The sequence below is a fragment of the Phacochoerus africanus genome, chromosome 4 (assembly GCF_016906955.1).
Source record: "Phacochoerus africanus isolate WHEZ1 chromosome 4, ROS_Pafr_v1, whole genome shotgun sequence".
NCBI lineage: Eukaryota > Metazoa > Chordata > Mammalia > Artiodactyla > Suidae > Phacochoerus > Phacochoerus africanus.
Window position 1 is genome coordinate 100,521,668 of NC_062547.1, and position 18,702 is coordinate 100,540,369.

Sequence of the window (18,702 nt, forward strand, 5' to 3'; positions counted from 1 at the left end):
TAGTTTTCTTATACTCATTTTTTCCCTGGCAAAGTGGTCCTGAAATAGTCACTCAGGTCTGGGAGTTTCTGATTAACTTAGAATAAGTCATTCTGAAACTATGTCAAGAATACACTTTTTTTTTTTTTAAGTAAGAAATTCCTGAATACCTAAATAGAGATCTTAGCCACCCTGTCTCCAGGTCATAAGGGAAATCTCCAGTGAAGGACAGAGGTCCCCCCAAACTCTGACTGATGGAACAAGTACTAGGCACCCAGGAGTTCAGTAAATGCTCTCTATTCCACCCAAATCTCCACAAATCCCCTGCCCTAACAGAGGAAAGCCCCACATCCTTCTCTGAGCACCTGATTCCCTTTTCTTGCTCCCGAACCTCTGAAAGGTAAGAAAGAAATATACATTTATCCAAGATGGAAATTTGTTTCATAGAATAAGCTCCCCCTCCCCCCTCCCCAACATACCAACCAAAGACATTCAGACATTATGGAGATATTTCAGCTATAGTTTCAAAACTGGGAGGTGAATCCCAGTTTAGAATATGTGAGTCTCCAAGTCACTATTATTCAACAGGTCCCCTTTGCTACCCTGTACACTTCAGCTGCCACACTATATCTCCCTAGTTTTCCTAGGAGGGTCCAGTCGCTGATTAAAATAGCTCCTGGCTGTTTCTATTCTAGCACGGACTTGTCTTAGGATTTGGATAAAACAACTCTTGAGACCACAAGATAACCAAAACTATGAGGAAAAAAAAATCTTCGGGGATAACTGAGCAGTGATTTTGCATATTAAAAAAGGGAGCAAAGATTTTATGTAAGCAGCGCTGTATGGGAAAACAGACTAAATTATTAACCTATGAAATATTGAATAAAATATTTGTGTGTTAAGGGATACAAAAATACAGTGTTTTGAAGCTAAATTGCCACTAAACTGAGGAATTCATGGAAAGTTTTCATTGTAATACTATGCCAAATAGAGAGTCATTTTATCCTGAAAAGTATTGTAATCTGTGTAACTTCATGAAAGCAGTTTTGCAACCAGTTTATTGCAGCTATTTTACAGGAAAGAAACCCGAAGATGGCAGAGTTCTCTCCCCTTTTCACTCTCCTGGCCCTTTCTGGTGAAGTTGGATTAAGTTGATTTTAAACAGTTTTTGAACAGTTTCGATATTTAATAGAAATTTGGTTTTGGCCGGCTCACCTGCTCTAGTAATACTTTCGTCCTCAAAGTTCAAGAGAGTAGATGATTAGAATAGGGTCCAGAGGGAGGGGAGAGATTTTACTCAAAGTTCAACAAGTGAAGCAAGTTTCAGTAAAGCAAGGTGCAATTTGAAATCTTTAAAAACTAGTCCTAAGAGTGGTGACTTAAATGTTGCTAGGGAGATCATGCAATGAAAAAGACACCACACGAAATTCATCTTCTTTTATTGTACTTTGCTTAAAAGGAAAAAGGAAAGCCAAACAGAGAGACGAGCCGAAATTTGGAGCTTGGAGTTGAGAACTGAAACTAGGAAGAAAGGCGGTGGTGGGTACCGATCCAGACGCGCCCCCCTTTTAATGCTGTCAGATAAGTTGCTGTCAGACTCTTTAGCGCGCTGCTGGCCCCGGGCGCCCGCTGCACCGCCACCTGCTTCGGGGCAGTAATTAATCAGTACCTGGGCTCACTCGACCGGTGAGATGGCTCCAGCCACGCGCAGAGCCATGGGGCCGAGGGCCGGGTGGGTCTGGACGTACTTCAAGAGACATAAGTCTTTTGCGACTGAGATCTCATCCCACCATTGCTAATCTCACAGTACAGAGCTCTTAATCCGGTGCGAGTACAGCTCTGGTCAACTAAGGGGTGGTGGTAAAAGTTGACCAAAGAAAAGTTTTGAGTATGAGATTTCTACCGCAATAATGACTGAGTGTGGCGCTGCTTTCTTTATACAGTAGATGCAAATTCTGGGAACAGGCAAATAGTGTGTCAAATCTGGGGCACTGTGGTTAACACCGGGCATGGAGCAAGCAAGACTCACCACCCACAAACTGCACTCTTTTTAAACCCATTGTCGCTTTGGGCTCAGATCCTAAGATTTCATGTGCCAGTTTCCTATGGTGAGGGAGTGGTCGGAAAGAGGAATCAAGCGAGGGCCAGAACTTCGGGGTTCTGGTGGAGGGGAGAGGGAAGGGGGCGCGCTGGGTGCTGTCCATGGTGCTGGGAAGAACGCGGCTTCCTTTCGCTGCACCCAAAGCGAGTTTAGATGTAAAAGGGGGAAGAAAAACCGAGAACTCCTGCGGCTGGGAATTTTTCTCTCCCCGTGAATGTGGAAAATATGCATATGGATGTACAATTTTAACAGCACTCCATGAGCATTCTACCCTGTTTCTCAGTCAGCACTGCTGAGTCAGACAGCAGCGGTAACTGGTTATTACAGGATGGTTTCCTCCTTAAAGTGTTCCAGTATTTCAAAGTAATGTAATCATCAATTCTTGACATACAAAGATGAAGGCGTAAAGAAAAAAGGTGATTGGAGATTTTAAACATGTCCGAAGGCACTTAGCTATTTCGAGGTTTGATAGTATACAAAAGCACAGCGTGACTTTGCCTTAGAAAACATGAGTTTATTGAAAAAGTATTAAAAATACATAGGTCCAATTTCATCTAAGTAATTCTCTAAACTCCTCACTGACCAAATGCTGCAGTTATATGTTTGTTAGCAAGAATAAAAAGAGCGATTTACCTATTGTAGTGTGTGTGTGTGTGAGAATTTGAAATGGCTGATTTCATTTTAAGTTCTAGAATGGTACTCTAAAAACTGCATTCTCTTAAAACAAATTTGATTTCTTAAAAGACAAATGCCCAGGAAGAAAAGGTGCAGATAGAAATTATTTCAAAATCAGGATAAAGAACTAAACAGAAGCATAGCTTACCTAGCAGGTGAATCACACTTCTGCAAAAAAAAAAAAAATATATATATATATATATTTATATATATACACACATACACACACACAGGTTTTTTTTTAACATGTGTGTAAATATGTTTTTTAACAAAAAGTATACTAGTGTATATATACATACATAAATACATATACATGTAAAATTATGTGATAAAATTTCAGGTAGAATATTAACTATGTTTGGTCAAACCAGAAATGTGGAAGAACAGGAAAAGAATTTACCTTAGTTGTGTTAACATGAAAACTCTTAGCCTCAGTAACTTGAATCTATGTGACAGTGGAGAAGGAAAGGGACAAGGATTCAAATGGCTGACATAATCATCAGCAGCAACTGACAGCATCTCATTTGATATTTGATATCAAGCACTAGATCAATATTTGAGAGATCAATGCAATTTTAATGGTTTTCTTTTGAAACTGTATGAAAGCCAAACTGTGACACTCTGTGCTAGGGTTATTTTTAAACCTGGCTATTCCAAGGGATGATATTAAGTAATTTACTGAGGTGAAGCAAAAAAAACCCCAAACAACCTCCCTTCACTGCACAAAACCCCCAAACCCAAACCACCACAACAAATTATCAATATTCCTTCAGTTGACTGATCCTGATTAAGTATCCTGAGAAGGTTGGAATATTTATTGGACAAAAGCCATTTATGTAATTATGGTTAAAAGAAAACAAAAAGAAAATAAGCTTTTGGGATATTATTTGGAGGTACACAAAGATGAACTGAATCAGAGATGCCTTTTTCAGACACAGTGGGATTAGGTGGTACTTGAGCAAAAAGAAATGAAAATGATAAAAAGAGAAAGCATAGCCCTTTCAGCTATAGGGTCAGTCATCTCATGTGTGGAAGTCTGTGGGAAATAATAGATTTTTCTGTGTCCCAGGCAGAGGAGAAAACCCAGAACCCTATCTGAAACTCAGAACAAGGTTCCCACAAAGGTCAAATAGAGAAAAAAAAAAAAAAGTACTTAGGTATACATATTGCCTATTATTTTCCTTTTAAGAGTTTATACATTTAAAATAAAATGCAAATAGATCTCAGAAGCACACAGGTCCCCAACCCATAACTCTTTAAATGGTGATCAAGAAGAGTTCTACTTATTTTTCAGTCTTTACTGCTTGGTCAGAGAGCATCATTAACTCATTTGCTTACCAACTCATTTTGTTTGACAAAAGTGCTAAAGTTGCATTTATTTATCTGTTTTTACAGGTTCAGTTTTGAGGAATTTTCACCCCGAGGAATCCAAGACCTTCAGTCCAAACAGCAATTTCTGGGGAGGTAGATTATGGGGTGGTGCAGAAGGAGTGTAATTGGGTGAATATTTCAGAAGGACAGTAACAAGGTGACGTGGTGACTGTGGACAGTGTTCCTGATAAGCAGACATTTAAGTTTTTGCACTAAAAGAGAAAGAGTCTTCCATTTGTAATTCAATTTTAATTAAGAACTTGGGAGAGGCTGGTTTCTTTTTCACTTGAAATAATAGAATATTTTAGGAAGTTTCTGATGCCTGACCTAAAGACCTCTCATCCTTTTCCAAGATAGAGAATAAAATACTTCCAAACTATGCAATTCTTAAAATTTTTTAGCTCAATGTTTCTTTTTCTCTAATGCTTTTCTTGATAACAGTAAATTACCTGATTCGAAAAAACTGTTATTACCCACAGATCATTCTAAATAAAATGCATTGCTTTTAATATGCTTTTAAATGAAATACATAAATACAGTAGAGTTAAACCATGGCACCTAGTGTATTCCTTAAAAACCTAGGTAAAAGCACATTTCCTAAGATTTTTAATAACTCCATAACAAACAGTTACTCTCTGCATGTGTTTCTATGTTCTACTGTATTTCAAGTCTGGCACATTGCCTATCAACTCAAGACACCAATAGTTTAAATCAATTTTTCTTTAATGAAATAAAGGCAACCTTAAATACTGATACACATTACATACAGAGAATTTACAGATGCAAATGAACTTGAAGCACATTCAAAAATATTTATTTTGATGCCTTGCAGAATTTGAACACGAAAAAATTATTTAAAAGAAAAAAACAGTTTACAAACATTCCTGGTGACCAACATATATTGAGTACTTACTATGTTCTGGCACTGAAAAGACATACACATACTGTATATGTTGGCTATTCTGGTGGAAAGGGCATATGTACCCCCCCATGAATGGATCTGTACATATCTAGATGTGTGTGTACACATCTAGACATATATGTGTGTGAGTGTGTGTGTATATACACACATATTTTCAATTAGGTCTTAAAAAAAAAAAAAAACCCTGAGTACTTCAAAGAAGGAAATGAACTTTATATTCAATCATAGTTAATTCGGACTTCATTTTTGGCTAATCATAATTTGGCCAATAATTTTTTTTCCTGATAGCATGATGGACATTACTTAGAATTTAAGGTTTAGTGTCCCAAAAATGCTGCTCTTCTTAAGCCACTTTGAAGTAATGCTAGTGAGTCTAAGATCCAGATCTACATGTTAATCTCCAGTTTTGCCTTCAAACAGAATTCAGTTACAAAGAACTTGGAAAGATTTTAAATCTATTCAGGAGAGGAAAACTCTTTAATTTTCTGAGGAGTAAAAACTCCCCAAGAAACTTCATATAGCTTCTTAGATTTTGCTTAGCATACGTGATAAAACATTGATTGTTGCAGTTTGGTGACCCATGAAATTTGGGGGTTAGTTTTCTCTTCAGACCAGAGCATATAATTATGCAAATAAAGAGCTGTCACTGATCTAGTGAAATACTCACAAACACATGCACTCTGAAATTGGACAGAAAAGTGAAAATGGTTGGTGATGTGATGGTGCCATGGTTTGTTTTCCTGCCAAGTTTCTATCCAAGTTCATTATTCAAATTGTAAACTTTAAAAAGAGACATATCATTCTTGGGGTGTTGGTTGTCTTTTTATTTCAGATTCTTTGTATTGGTACTGCAGGCTGGCTACAAAGTACAGTTCAACATTATTTTACCTGTGACTGTCTCCCATATTACCCGTTGTATTAGCCAAGGAAGAAAAAGTGGAATGATCTGGAAAAAAAGATGCAGGGCTTCTCTAGATGTTCTAGAAACATGTTTCATGTCTGTTTCAAAGAGAACTCAACTCCAACAATACAAAGAATATAGTGAAAGGTTTTTTCACAAATCTCAAGGCAAAAGACTGGGAAAAGTTGCCTGGAAGGTCTTATGGATTAAGTCAAATTTCCATTTTCAAGCTTTTTTCCATTCAAGGGGAAAACACTGGTCACTGCATGATATCCACTTAATGGTCAAACTTTCAGCACGATTTTCTCCTATCTAGCAATTAAAGCCCACTACGTAATATTTGGCGACTTTAACCTTTGAGGTTCATTTAAAATTACCACTCCTTTTTATGCTAAGAATTAACACAGAGTTCTTCAGCCTAACCATGCTCTTTGGCATCAAGGTCTCCCAATTCCAAAGTTGCCACTGCATAGGCTGTTGCATAATTTCAGATGTCATGGAGAGTCTCACTGATGAAATCTGAGAAGGCTCATGTCAGACCACAGACTGCTAAAGACACCACTACATGAAAGATCAGTGGTGTGAAACTTTAAAAACATCGATCCAAATGAATCAATTAAATCAACGTTCATCTCTCCTAAGAGTGAGGTTTAAAACTATCATTGTTGCTTTTTTTTTTTTTTTAACCCTACATAGATTTTGAGATAAACGCTGGAATGCTTTGATGGCTACTTCTATTCTCGAATCTCCGTTAATCGACTTTGTGCTATTTTCCTCTTTTCAACATCTTCCACTTGGTGTACATTCTTTAGTTTAGTACAGTGCATGACAGTTGCAATGCTTTAAATCTAAAACCGCCTAACAAAGCTGACGCTTTAGGTAGGATAGCTTTAAGCTCTGTGAAGTGTTGATTAAAAACCCTTTCCCAGACTCAAACTGATCTTTTTGGAGATTAATAGAATATTAGATAAAAGGAAGACGAACAATTCAAGAGACTCCCACTCAGTCACACTATACAAGGAAGGAAGGAAGGAAAGTATTCAATTTTTGAAAGGGAGTGCCTCCTGGAGTCTTTTATTTTATATTATTATAGCTTCTAATAAGTAATCATAAAGTAACCACCATTATCCCTTTTTTTTTTCACCCATACTTAAAAAATGAGAAAATCTCACATTTATTTAAAGACATTTTTCTCTACAGAGGCACAGGGAAAGTTTTTGAGAAATTTTTAGACTTTCTGTAATAGTAATCTTTCTTAAATGAACCAGGATTACAGACACCAAAAGGAACCTGTCAGTTTACAGACTATGATTACAAGAGGAGACACACATGTGCCTGGACTGGAATTCGAGATAATCCAGAGAAAAATGAATAAAAAATCTTACTTATTAGCATTGATAATATAGTTAACATTTTGTCAAAGGAGGTTTTAAAGAAGGAAAAGCTGTAAGATAAATGTAAACAAGATATTTTCAGATTAGATATAATACATCAAGGACCTACATGGGGATTTGGGAGCAATTTAATCTCACTAGACTCCTTTTGGAAAACACATTTGTTTGCCATATAAAGTCTATTTTATAAAATTATAGTTTAACAATGGGTCCAAATTTCTTTGTAAAGACTTTCGCCTTAAAAACAAATGTCTTAAAAAATGTTAGCTTTGTGAAGGTTCCAAGCTAAGTAGTGACTCCACTGAAGTTAAAGATACTATCTTAGAGCAACAATAATAGTAACAATAAGCAGCTATAAGGTTTAAAATGTTGATAAACGCCATCCCATCATTCTTTTAAAGTTTCTGCTTTTATTAACTTTTATATGTGATTAAATGAACTTCTGAGCAAGAATAATAACGCCGCTGCTTGTTGGGAAAGTTGTTTTTATTTTAAAATAGTAAACAGAAATATATATTATATAGGAAACTCCTGCGCTTTAGTTTTCTTTTTTTGGTATAAACGATAATGTATTCCAAGTTGAAGCATAAGGCAGAAACTTGAGAAAAGAACAATTATTACAAGTAGATTCTTCCCACCCCACCTCTTCAAATATCCATGAAAACTTTTAACGGCTATATATTTAGGTACCTTTAGAAAGTGCCAAAGCCAATATGTTTGTGGCTTTTAAGTTTTAACAGGATTATTTTGATTAGATTTAGCAACAACTCCTTGCTTCCCATTCCACTGCTCTAAGACTCACTGTATAATTAAAGAAAAAAAAAATCCACTTCCTAACTTTAAACCTCTACTCTCTTGAAACTTTGTCTAAAGAAATCCAAATGAGAGATCAGAACAGAAATACTGTTAGCACTTGAGGCGTCCAAGCAGGCCGGGCTACTACCAACTGATCATTGTTATTCCAGGAAAACTGAGATGAATATAATATTATATTGATACCAACAAACCCATAATCTACAGGTTAAAAAATTCTACATTACAAGGAATCTTATCACTTATCAGTTGGAGGTCTGGGATGGTTTGCCTAGTTCTCTCTAGGTTGCAATAGCTCAGATCCACAAGTAGAAATTACATTTACACAACTTAAGTTTGCAAATAGCTCTCTATAGATAGTTAAACAAAGCCCAACAACCCAGCAGTTTTAAAGTATTAAAGGCAATTAAACAGTGATTTACTCTAGCTACAAGTAATGGTTTTTTAGAAAGAGAGGTAAGGAAACTGCAGAGAAGGAATAGGATTTGGTTTATAAGCTGAGTGTATTTACTTTGCTCTAATTCAGGTGCAGAAGCTTCACAAGTTGAGCATTGTACAAATGCTGATTTAAAAATGCAATAAAATTAGTTTCCAGTGAACATTTTCATATGCTGAAAACAACATACAATTTATAACACTTTGAAAAATATGTTCAATCCACATCAATTCTCAAATCCTCTCAATGGAAGGCACATCATTTTACACAGTTCACCATTACTTCTAAAATTTTAGAAAAGGTTGCAGACCAACATGCTTGATGTTGCCAGGGTTATACAGTTTAAGCCATTCAAGGAGTTGGCTGAAATGACATTTTGATTTTTCCTCTTATGTTGTTTCTGCTAAAATAACATCAAAAGATATGCATATTAGACTACTGAAAAAAGATCACTTTAATTTACCATCATTAAGTTAAGAGAACTACTTAATGCACTTGTGGACCAAACACAGATATTGTTAGTTTTAAAACTTGCTGAGACAGGTTCATAGTATAAAAACATTTTATCCATAAGGTAGATATTTTAAGTTATTTTTCTGAGGAGTCAGACAGTTATAAGTCATTTTGGGTACATTTTATTATGTCCTCAAATAAGGCAGGCATCTTGTTGCATACACTTTAAAAAAGGATGAAAAAATATTAAATTCAAATCCCCATCTATTAGAAACAGAATCTTCACTAGGTAATTAAATCCTGCAACTAATTAAAATATTGATAAAATTAAGATTTAATATTTGAATTTAAAAGTCAGTAAAATCTTAACTTATTTTACTTCATATCTCACAGTGTTGGCCAGATTTTAGTGGATTAAAATACTTAACTGCTGAAACTGTAGGACAATACCTTACAGAGGAAGTGGACTACTATAAATTATACCATTAGACTGAGAGGAGCAAGTCTTTCATACCAGGTCTTTGCCTTTCTGTTGGAGCAGAAAACAAAAATAATCATTTTAGCCCCACTTGGCCTTTCAGAAGGAAAGGGCTCGAGAGCATATAGGTTCATTTTCCTGATGGCAATAAAAAATTCTATCCCTAAAAAGGTCTAACTTCATGAAGGCTCAGAATAGACCACTCAAGTTAGAATTAACAACAACAAAAAGACAACAAACTTCTTCCACATTAAGATTTAAAAAGCAAAAGTTAAGTATGCTATCTAAATGACTACACCACCCAAAGCACATTATATATTTAAAAAGTCAACTTAATGATAAAGTTGGAAATTCCATTGAAAGTGAAACATTTCACATATATACTTGAAAAATTTGCTCATCATTCCGTTTTAGTTTAAACAACCTCTTCTGAAATTAGAGACTTGTGTAAAATCTCATATTCAATTGGCAAGGATTTTCAGCCATAACGTGGATTCGGTACTTTATAAACTTTCATGCATTTTTTCTTCTGGTCTCGAAATGAAAATAGATCGTGAGGGAAAGAACAACTTGCCCTCCCCAAACTACCCAGTACATTATGGAGTTCATGTTCAGAATTTAAATTTGACTTTGGGGGGAGGGCACGGAAATTCCTTAAAAAAAAAAAGGCATAAGATGCCTTTAGTTAAAACAAACAAACAAACAAAACCTCAAAAAACAAAAAACCTACTTAAAGTGAGAGTTTGATGTCTAGAATAAAAAGTCTGCTTCGGTTCGGAGAAGGAAAAAGATGGACACGATTCAGGCGTAAGGAAGGCCGGGAAGGAAGAGCTGCGGCGCGGCTGCGGGCGATAGGACCGCGCGGACGCCGCTCGCCCCGCAGCGCCGGCCCGGGCTCCTTCAGGGCAATTAGAGGCGCGCCGGCCGCGCCGGGCAGGGCGCTGTCAGCCTTAATCTGCGCGCTGACGGGCAGCGCGAAGCCCAAGCTCAGCCCGCAGGAAGCACGACCAGTGAACCCATATTGCTTTGACAGTTGCACTCATCTAGAAATAATGCAAAACGCTATTTAGATGTATATATCACGACCCTGTGCTCTAGGAAGAAAACAATCTAATGAGGGGCTGGGAGTCTGCTCGCCGACCACAAGCGGTGGGGAGACGTGTGGATGCATGCTCGAGTGTGCTTCCTCGGCTTCCCCTCCCCCGTCTCGCTCGCTCTCCTCTTACAGCTCTTCATGCTTTATTCGGTGGGAGCGCCGCGTCAGTGCCGGCTTGAGAGAACTGGTCTTTGCCTCAGAGGCTTCGGTAAAGAATTTGAAAATAGACGGGAAGCTCTTCCAGGAAGTTAGCTCGTGACGGTCGGTGCCTGCAAAATGCACAGATTCGGTTACGAGGTGGCCTCGCCTGGTGCGGGCGCAGGTGGGATGGGACCGCGAGGCTCGGCGGAGGCCGCGGCCGCCAGTTCTCCGTCTCGGAGCCCGCGCCCTCCACCCAACCTCGCCCCGCCTTCGAGCCCAGCCCCCACCCCACCAGGGCGCGCGTCTCCCGGCCGCCGCCCGTCCTCTCTGGACGCCACCTGTACCTGAGGGCTCAACTGGCGCACGGGGCTCAGAGGGAGGATGTTGCCCACCGACCTCGCGTCTCCCAGGCGGCGATTCCTGGACTCCGCATCTCCGGCCTGAGCCCCCAACAACCTCTCTGTCCCCCCCGCCAGACGCGCGGCCGCCGCCGGTCCTTCCCCGCGGTCGCCCGAGGCGCTGCCCGCGGCCCCCTCAGCCCCTCCGGGCCAATCGAGGAGCTGGGCGGGAAGGGCCACTCCCTCTCCCGCCAGGAAACCACCCACTTACCCAGGCTCGGCGCGCGCGGGATTGGTTTCCCCTGCGCGCGGAATCCGGCTCTTGCACCCACCGCAGAGCACCCACGTTTCTGCTTCCCAAGAGAAGGGAGAAAGTCGGATTTTTCTTGCTTCTCCCGGAAGCTGTGCTGTTGGACATGACTGCCTCAGCGAGGTCACCGGGACCAAATTATTGCGGGGATGTGTAATGAAGGATCAGATTCAAAAGATACTCAAGTTTAGGAGTGTCCTAAACGGCTTTTAAATTTTTTTTAAACATGTATTTTAGAGACCAATTTTAGAAAAGCTTAAAAAAAATGTTTCAAGGCAGTGACTACTAAAAGAGCATCTAGGCCTCCTATTTTGGCAGGAGGAATTCAACTCAAAATGCAGGTTGAATTGTTAATTTATGGGATTGGTTTTTATTTTACTACAACTTCTTTGGCTTCAATTTACTAATGTACAGTAGTTTTCAAGTGTATTTTCAGTTAAAGACAGGCAAAAAATAACACTGATGTAGAACGTCAGAACAGATGAGGATATTAATATATGTTTTTGACTCCTTGTGATAGCTTATATCATTTTACTAATAGTTTTGTAAAGGAACGATTTTTTTTATTAAAAAAATAATAATTGCAAAGACTCTCCCGTAGAAATAAAGAGCGAATAGCTTTGAAACGGTTGAAATCTCCTACTAGATTACTCAATTATGCAGAGAGACACTGCCTCTGAGTCTCTGGATTCGGAGCCTCCGTCTGATACTTTAACATTGTTAATGATAATTCTTTAGTCTGTAATAGTAGGTCATTGCTATGGTTACTCTACAATGGTGCAACACTTTGCTTTCCCCTTCAGCTATTCGCTGAGACCTGGTAACCACATTTGTTGCCTAGCAACAGTTTTGTGACAGTATCACAATCTGGGAGTTACAACAATAAGGATGCTATGGCTGCCGTCTACCAGAGAGCAGAAAGCTACAGTCTGTGCATGTGACTTAACTGTGGGAGCTGGCCTTACTAGAGAACCCCTCTTTTAATAGGTGCCCTCAGAAGGATGCTTTCTATGCTCTTCTCCTCTGCAGATTGGCCTTATGAACCTTCATTTGGAACTATGATCCAGTATTGAAATCATATACTTGAGAATATCCCTCAACACTACTGTGTTCAGAATAAAAAGTCCTTTCTATATTTGCTCACTCATTTGGGGCAATAGTCAATGTTAGTTAATGGACAACAGAAAAGAGTGTAGGTTTATCCTGGCAAATCCTAAAGTGCCTGACTGGATTTTGACAAGTCTTAAATAGAATTCTTGGGGAAAAAATGATATGTATGCCTGCCTGCATCAATAGGTGTGTAAAATTTCAAGTTCTTTAAAATATATATATATATATAACATCCAGATATTTATTATTATTATACAATTTCACTGATTTATTCAAATAACAGCATAAAGATTTCTTTGAATTTGGAGGCATTTATATTCTCCAAACACAAAAGAAGTTTGTGAGCAGTCTAGATAAGCTCAGACATCCCTACTTTAATATTTCGTAGGTATATTTAGAAGAGGGCCCAGTTTTTGGATAGGTTTATGATATGCCTGTCCTTGTTTCTACAGTGCTTGTAACTCTAGTTTCATCTCAATAATAACTACTAATAGCACTTATAATGGTAAAATATTTTAAAGTCAATTGTATTGACTCTTCTCAGATGCTTACTACATGAAACACCCAATCCCAAAAACAATAGGGGACAAAAAAGGTGCTAATTGTCTCTTCTCCTCATTTTCCATGCTTCCAGGCTCATTTGGCATTTCCTCCATAGTGATTACACTTACTAGTGTTACCAAGGCTATGATCAATTAATAAGCTTTCTCAGGGAACTCTTCTCATAATTCCTCCTACCCCTTGAAAACCAATTCAATCTATGAATCTAGAGGGACCTAAGGAGTCAATGGTCTGAAGCAATTTTAACTCCTTTATTTTTTCTTTCCTGGTGACAGTCTTTCTGAAGGATGAACAAATTTCCCTGGTGATAAAATCATTACAAAGGCTTTTTAGTTTTAGCTTATGATGACTCTTGGCTTGATTAGTCCTGGGCTGAAAAGACGAAGTCCCTGAGATGACTGAGGACCTGCACTGGCTCTTAATATTTACCCTTGCAATTTAAGAATATAAGTAATGAGAATGTGTGTTCTGTCAGAGGAAGGGAAATTGCTAGGAGTAAAGTAATAAGCAAGGTGGTTAGGAACTGAATTATGGAGAATGGAGTGGGGAAGGGAGAATTCTCCCTGAACTAGAGTGGTAACATAAATATCTTATACAAAATGGCTTTCTTTTCTAAATTAATTTGTTTTTTTTAATGGCTGCACTCATGGCATATGGAAGTTCCCAGCCAGAGACTGAATCCTAGCCACAGCCTTGACCTATGGGGTAGCTGTGGAAATTCCTGAGTCTTTAACACACTGCACCAGGCCAGGGATTGAACCCGTGCCTCTGCACAGACCGGAGAGCTGCTGCAGTCAGATTCTTAACACACTGTGCTGCAGCAGGGACTCCTCTTTCCTAAATTTTTGAAAGTAGATTCTTAATAATTTTAAAATCATTTGGGAGTTCCCTCATGGCTCAGTGGGATAATGATCTGTCATTATCACTGCTGAGATGATCTGTTGTTATCATTGCTGTATCTCTGGTTACACTTCAGTACCTCTGCTGATACTGCTGTATCCCTGTGCTGTGGCACAGGTTCAGTTCCTAGCCTGGGAACTTCTGCATGCTGAGGGCATGGCCAAAAAAAAAAAAAACATTAGAAAGTTAGGTAAGTTGCATGTCTATCCGGGGCTGCATATACACATTTCAAGAATGTGTTTGGAGACCATTTTTGGAAATTCCAGGCCAAAGTTCAATGAAAATATTCACAAATTAATATGAATATCCACCCATAGCAATGCTTAGAGAATGGAAACTTTTGACAGCAGCTTTCTACTACTTTAAAACACACACACACACACACACACACACACACACACACACACACACACACACCACTTTAAGGGAAATTATTCAACCGGGATGGAAATACTAGGCCATTACATTATCTATTCATAAAAGGATATAAAAGGGAAAGTTTAGGCCAATCCAAAAAGCAGCCATTTATTAATGAGCTGCGATGATGTATAACATGGAAATTAGTCCCTCTAAGCACTAACTATGTTATTTGAAGGAGATAAACATGGTTTTATAGTTAGAGCCTAGTCTTTCCTCTACCAAAACTCTGCCTTTATCAAAACTCCTCTTTTGAAGGACTATGAACTTTATTCAAATTTTCAAACACTCATTTTCCTAATCTAAGTAGCTCCTATGATATAGGAAATAAACGGTTTTCTCATGTTAAATATCTTCCTTGTTCTCAGGGAATGATGTTTATAGTATCCTTTTGGATTGGCAGACTTGTTTTTGTTGGATAATTCACACCTTTGGGGCAAATTCAGTTTCCTAATCCATAAAATCAATTCAGTATCAAAATAAATGTGCAGGATCTCAGTTCTTTTTTTTTTTTTTGCTATTTCTTTGGGCCGCTTCCGCGGCATATGGAGGTTCCCAAGCTAGGGGTCTAATCAGAGCTGTAGCCACCGGCCTACGCCAGAGCCACAGCAACGCATGATCCGAGCCGCGTCTGCAACCTACACCACAGCTCACGGCAACGCCGGATCGTTAACCCACTGAACAAGGGCAGGGACCGAACCGCAACCTCATGGTTCCTAGTCGGATTCGTTAACCACTGTGCCACAACGGGAACTCCTAGGATCTCAGTTCTTTATTACAAAAAAGTACCTTTGCTCAGTTGTAATCAGTGGTTCTTAATGGGCATGGTAGTGACCTCTAGAGCATTTTGGAATTTTGTAGGGAAATTTTTGGAGGTCAAGATGACTGAAAGGAGCTACTGGCACTTACTGGGACAAGGCCGGGGACGTGGCATCGCACATGGGTTTTTATTATTTATTTATTTATTTATCTATTTTAGGGCTGCACCTGTGGCATATGCAAATTCCCAGGCTAACTACGCCACAGCCACAGGAATGCCAGATCCAAGCCACGTCTGTGACCTACACCACAGCTCATGGCAATGCCAGATCATTAACCCACTGAGCAAAGCCTGCATCCTCATGGCCACTAGTTGGATTTGTTACCACTGAGCTGAGCCACAATGGGAACTCTGCACATGGTTTTTAAATGTTTCATTAGCTACTCATGTAGTTTGAAAACCCTGTTTATAATTATATGAGCTTAGAATTTAACTATGTTTAACAAATAACCTCAAAGTAATTTTGGCGTAGTTCTTGTCGTGGTTCAGCGGAAACGAATCTGACTAGTATTGGTGAGGATGCAGGTCTGATCCCTGGCGTCGCTCAGTAGGTTAAGGATGCGGTGTTGCCATGAGCTAAGGTGTAGGTCTCAGCTCGGAGCTGGCATTACTCTGACTGTGGCTGGTGGCTACGGCTTGGATTCAACCCCTAGCCTGGGAACCTACCTAAAAAGACAAAAAAAAATTAATTTTGGCATGATTTTAACATACACGGAATTTTCCAGGAGTCCAACTACCATGTAAATTGAAGGAATTCTATACTTTATGCTGTTCAGAATATTCCCAGGAATGGAGTACCATATGAGAAAATCTCATCACTGATAGCCTCAGTGCCCACAATACTTGAGCCACCAATAAGTGCACCTGTATCAGCCTGCATTTCTCGATTGGAATTCTTGGTGATTCTATGCGCAGGACTCATGTAGGTTTTCTGAGCACTTTAAATATTGATATGCATATTATTTTTATTATGAGTTACCTTTTTTATTCCTCCTATATGTTAACTAGAGCAATAAAGCAATTTAGCAATCTTATAAATAGGTGAATTATGTTATCTCTAGAATTTAGTGCAGAATATCAAAAGCTCTGAAATAGTATGTATTTACATGATCAAGTGTCAGCTTAAATAAAAATGAATAGTTAATTCTTTTTAAAATTACATTAGAGATTAATTTTCCCTAGAATCCGTGTTTTTTTTTTTTTTTTTTCCCGCTTTTTGCTTTTTAGGGCTGCACCCGAGGCATATGGAGGTTACCAGGCTAGGGGTCCAATTGCAGCTGCAGCTGCCTGCCTACACCACAGCCACAGCAACATCAGATCCAAGCCCTGTCTGGGACCTACACCACAGCTCATGGAAATGCCGAATCCTTAACGCACTGAACGAGGCCAGGGATGGAACCTACAACCTCATGGTTCCTAGTTGGATTCATTTCTACTGAGCCATGTCAGGAACTCCCATTTTATTCTTATTACGAGCAGAAAGTTCCTTTTACCTCTCTTAATGTTTCTTCCTCAAACACTGTCAACAGTGTTACTCATTGTGAAATGAAATAACCAAAAGCCAGGGGGATCTTCCAATTGAAATACTGCACTGAATATTTATCCTCTACCTATTGTTTTTAAAAATGAACTATAGCAAGTATCAAAGCAGTAGAGATAAAAGCACAAATGGTCAAAAATATTAGAAAACTGTACAAAAGAGTCTATAAATCATACAAGAAAGATCAAATTGCTAAAATGTGTCATATATTTTCCCAAAAGATTATATATTTAAGAAAAAGTGTCTTGCAACGGAACTGAGAAAGAAGGAGGCTACATTTAATGTTACAGCATTTAGAAATTATTCAAAAAATGGTTGGAAATAGCACTGAGAGCAGAATGCTCAAAGAATAGGATAAGAGAGAAGAAAACATTGCTATATCCTTCTGCCTTGTCTATTCCCCTTACTTCTTCCTGTGATGACTTTAATCCAAGTATTTCTTACGAGTCTGCCTTGTCCACACTCCTCTTCACTTGATCTTAGTGCTTAGACTTTTTTTTTTTTTTTGGCAAAAACTACGCCAAAATATGCTACTGAGTTTAGCAGCCAAAACCCTGATGTTTACTTTGGTAAATGTAGATTACTCTGAAGCTGTACCTTATTTTATGCAGTAGATTTCTGAAAAAGTTACATGTAATTTCCATAAATAAAGTATTTTAAGGGAAAAGGTAGGTTATTTCCTTCTTCAATGAATTTTTTAATAAAGTGAAGAATTCTCTGGTAAGGCAAATAATCATTCTTCAAATAATATCACAGCGCCCCTCCCCAAATCAGATTTGCCAGAGATGAGTTCTACTACTATAATATGATGGACAGTCTGAGTAAGGTCTCACTACAAAGATAATTTAGAAGAATTTCTTGGTCAGGCATTCACTATTCTAATTATTGCTAGTCACCTTATTTTACGTGGTCCGAGACCAAAAGGTCATGGTATGATTTTGACAATCTATGCATAATTTACATGTTAGGGTCTGGTTCAGAATAGGATTATAACTTTATGAAGTCACCTTTGAATATGAAATATCATTTTTTAATAAATTTGTTTCAGGGGGAAAAACTAGCATACGCTTCTACCCTCTTACTTATACCTCCCTCCCCTACAACAAAAGAATTTTTTTTTAAAGAAAAGGTAATGAATAAATGCTATGTTTCCCATGATAAACGGGAAAAAAACCTAGAAAGATATGAAACACACTAATATTAACAGGATAACATACCTATGATACTTTCAAAATGACAAGGCTTGATTTTAAAAATTGATCTTTAACAAGAAAAAGAAATATGGGCAATTAGGAAGTAATGAAGACCCTGTCAATATAGCTATGTTGATAATAACAGGTAAGGGAATTCTTGAGAAAATCTAATATATAAAAATCAGGAGGTCTGTAATATGCATTATTGAGTCCCAGTGGGATTAACTAATGAACTTATAAGCTCACCAGCAGTTATTTTTAGAAAGCTATAAAGAATTAGAGAAATATTAGAGCATGGAAAAATAATGTGCCTTCTAAAAAGAAAGAAAATATATATTACTACTAAAATTCATTTTAAAATGAATTCTAGAGGTTTTAAGGAGAATATCATTAAAAATATATAAAAATTTACCAGTATTTGAACAGAGAAGGGCTTCTAATGGAGACACTCTAAGTTAGAAGGTACAGGTGAGACTCAGCTACACTGAGTGTAGCTATACTCAGCTACTCTCTGAAGTGGGGTGGGGTATATGTTGAGGGAAATGCCAAAAGCAGCTCAGTAAACATGCTGCATGGCCCGGTTAAATTACTTGTGTTAAGATACAGGTAAGTCTCTGTCCACTGCTAACACTGTGCAGACTCTTAAAGCTGAGACTGAGTTGAGACCATAAAGGCAAGTTGTCAAGCTTGACCAGAGATAAGAGGCTGAAACAAAGACAAAAAATTAGTGATTGAAACATTTGTAGCCCCTGG

At 38.3% G+C, this 18,702-nt stretch overlaps 1 protein-coding gene and 1 long non-coding RNA gene across 4 annotated transcripts in view; one reads left to right on the forward strand and one right to left on the reverse strand.

Annotated features, from left to right (window-relative positions):
* The first annotated feature begins 1,387 nt into the window (after positions 1–1,387).
* LOC125124340 (uncharacterized) lies at positions 1,388–4,505 on the forward strand. Its single transcript, XR_007134273.1, has 2 exons — positions 1,388–1,518; positions 4,151–4,505. It is a non-coding gene; the product is annotated as an uncharacterized LOC125124340 (long non-coding RNA).
* Positions 4,506–4,604: 99 nt separating this feature from the next.
* The window catches only part of FAM172A (family with sequence similarity 172 member A), a 416,065-nt gene continuing 401,967 nt past the window's right edge, over positions 4,605–18,702 (reverse strand). For all 3 annotated transcript variants that reach the window (XM_047778292.1, XM_047778289.1, XM_047778293.1), the window contains one exon: positions 4,605–10,888. In XM_047778292.1, coding sequence (XP_047634248.1) covers positions 10,746–10,888 — 143 coding nt within the window. In that variant the 3' untranslated portion in view covers positions 4,605–10,745. The remainder of the gene's footprint in view (positions 10,889–18,702) is intronic.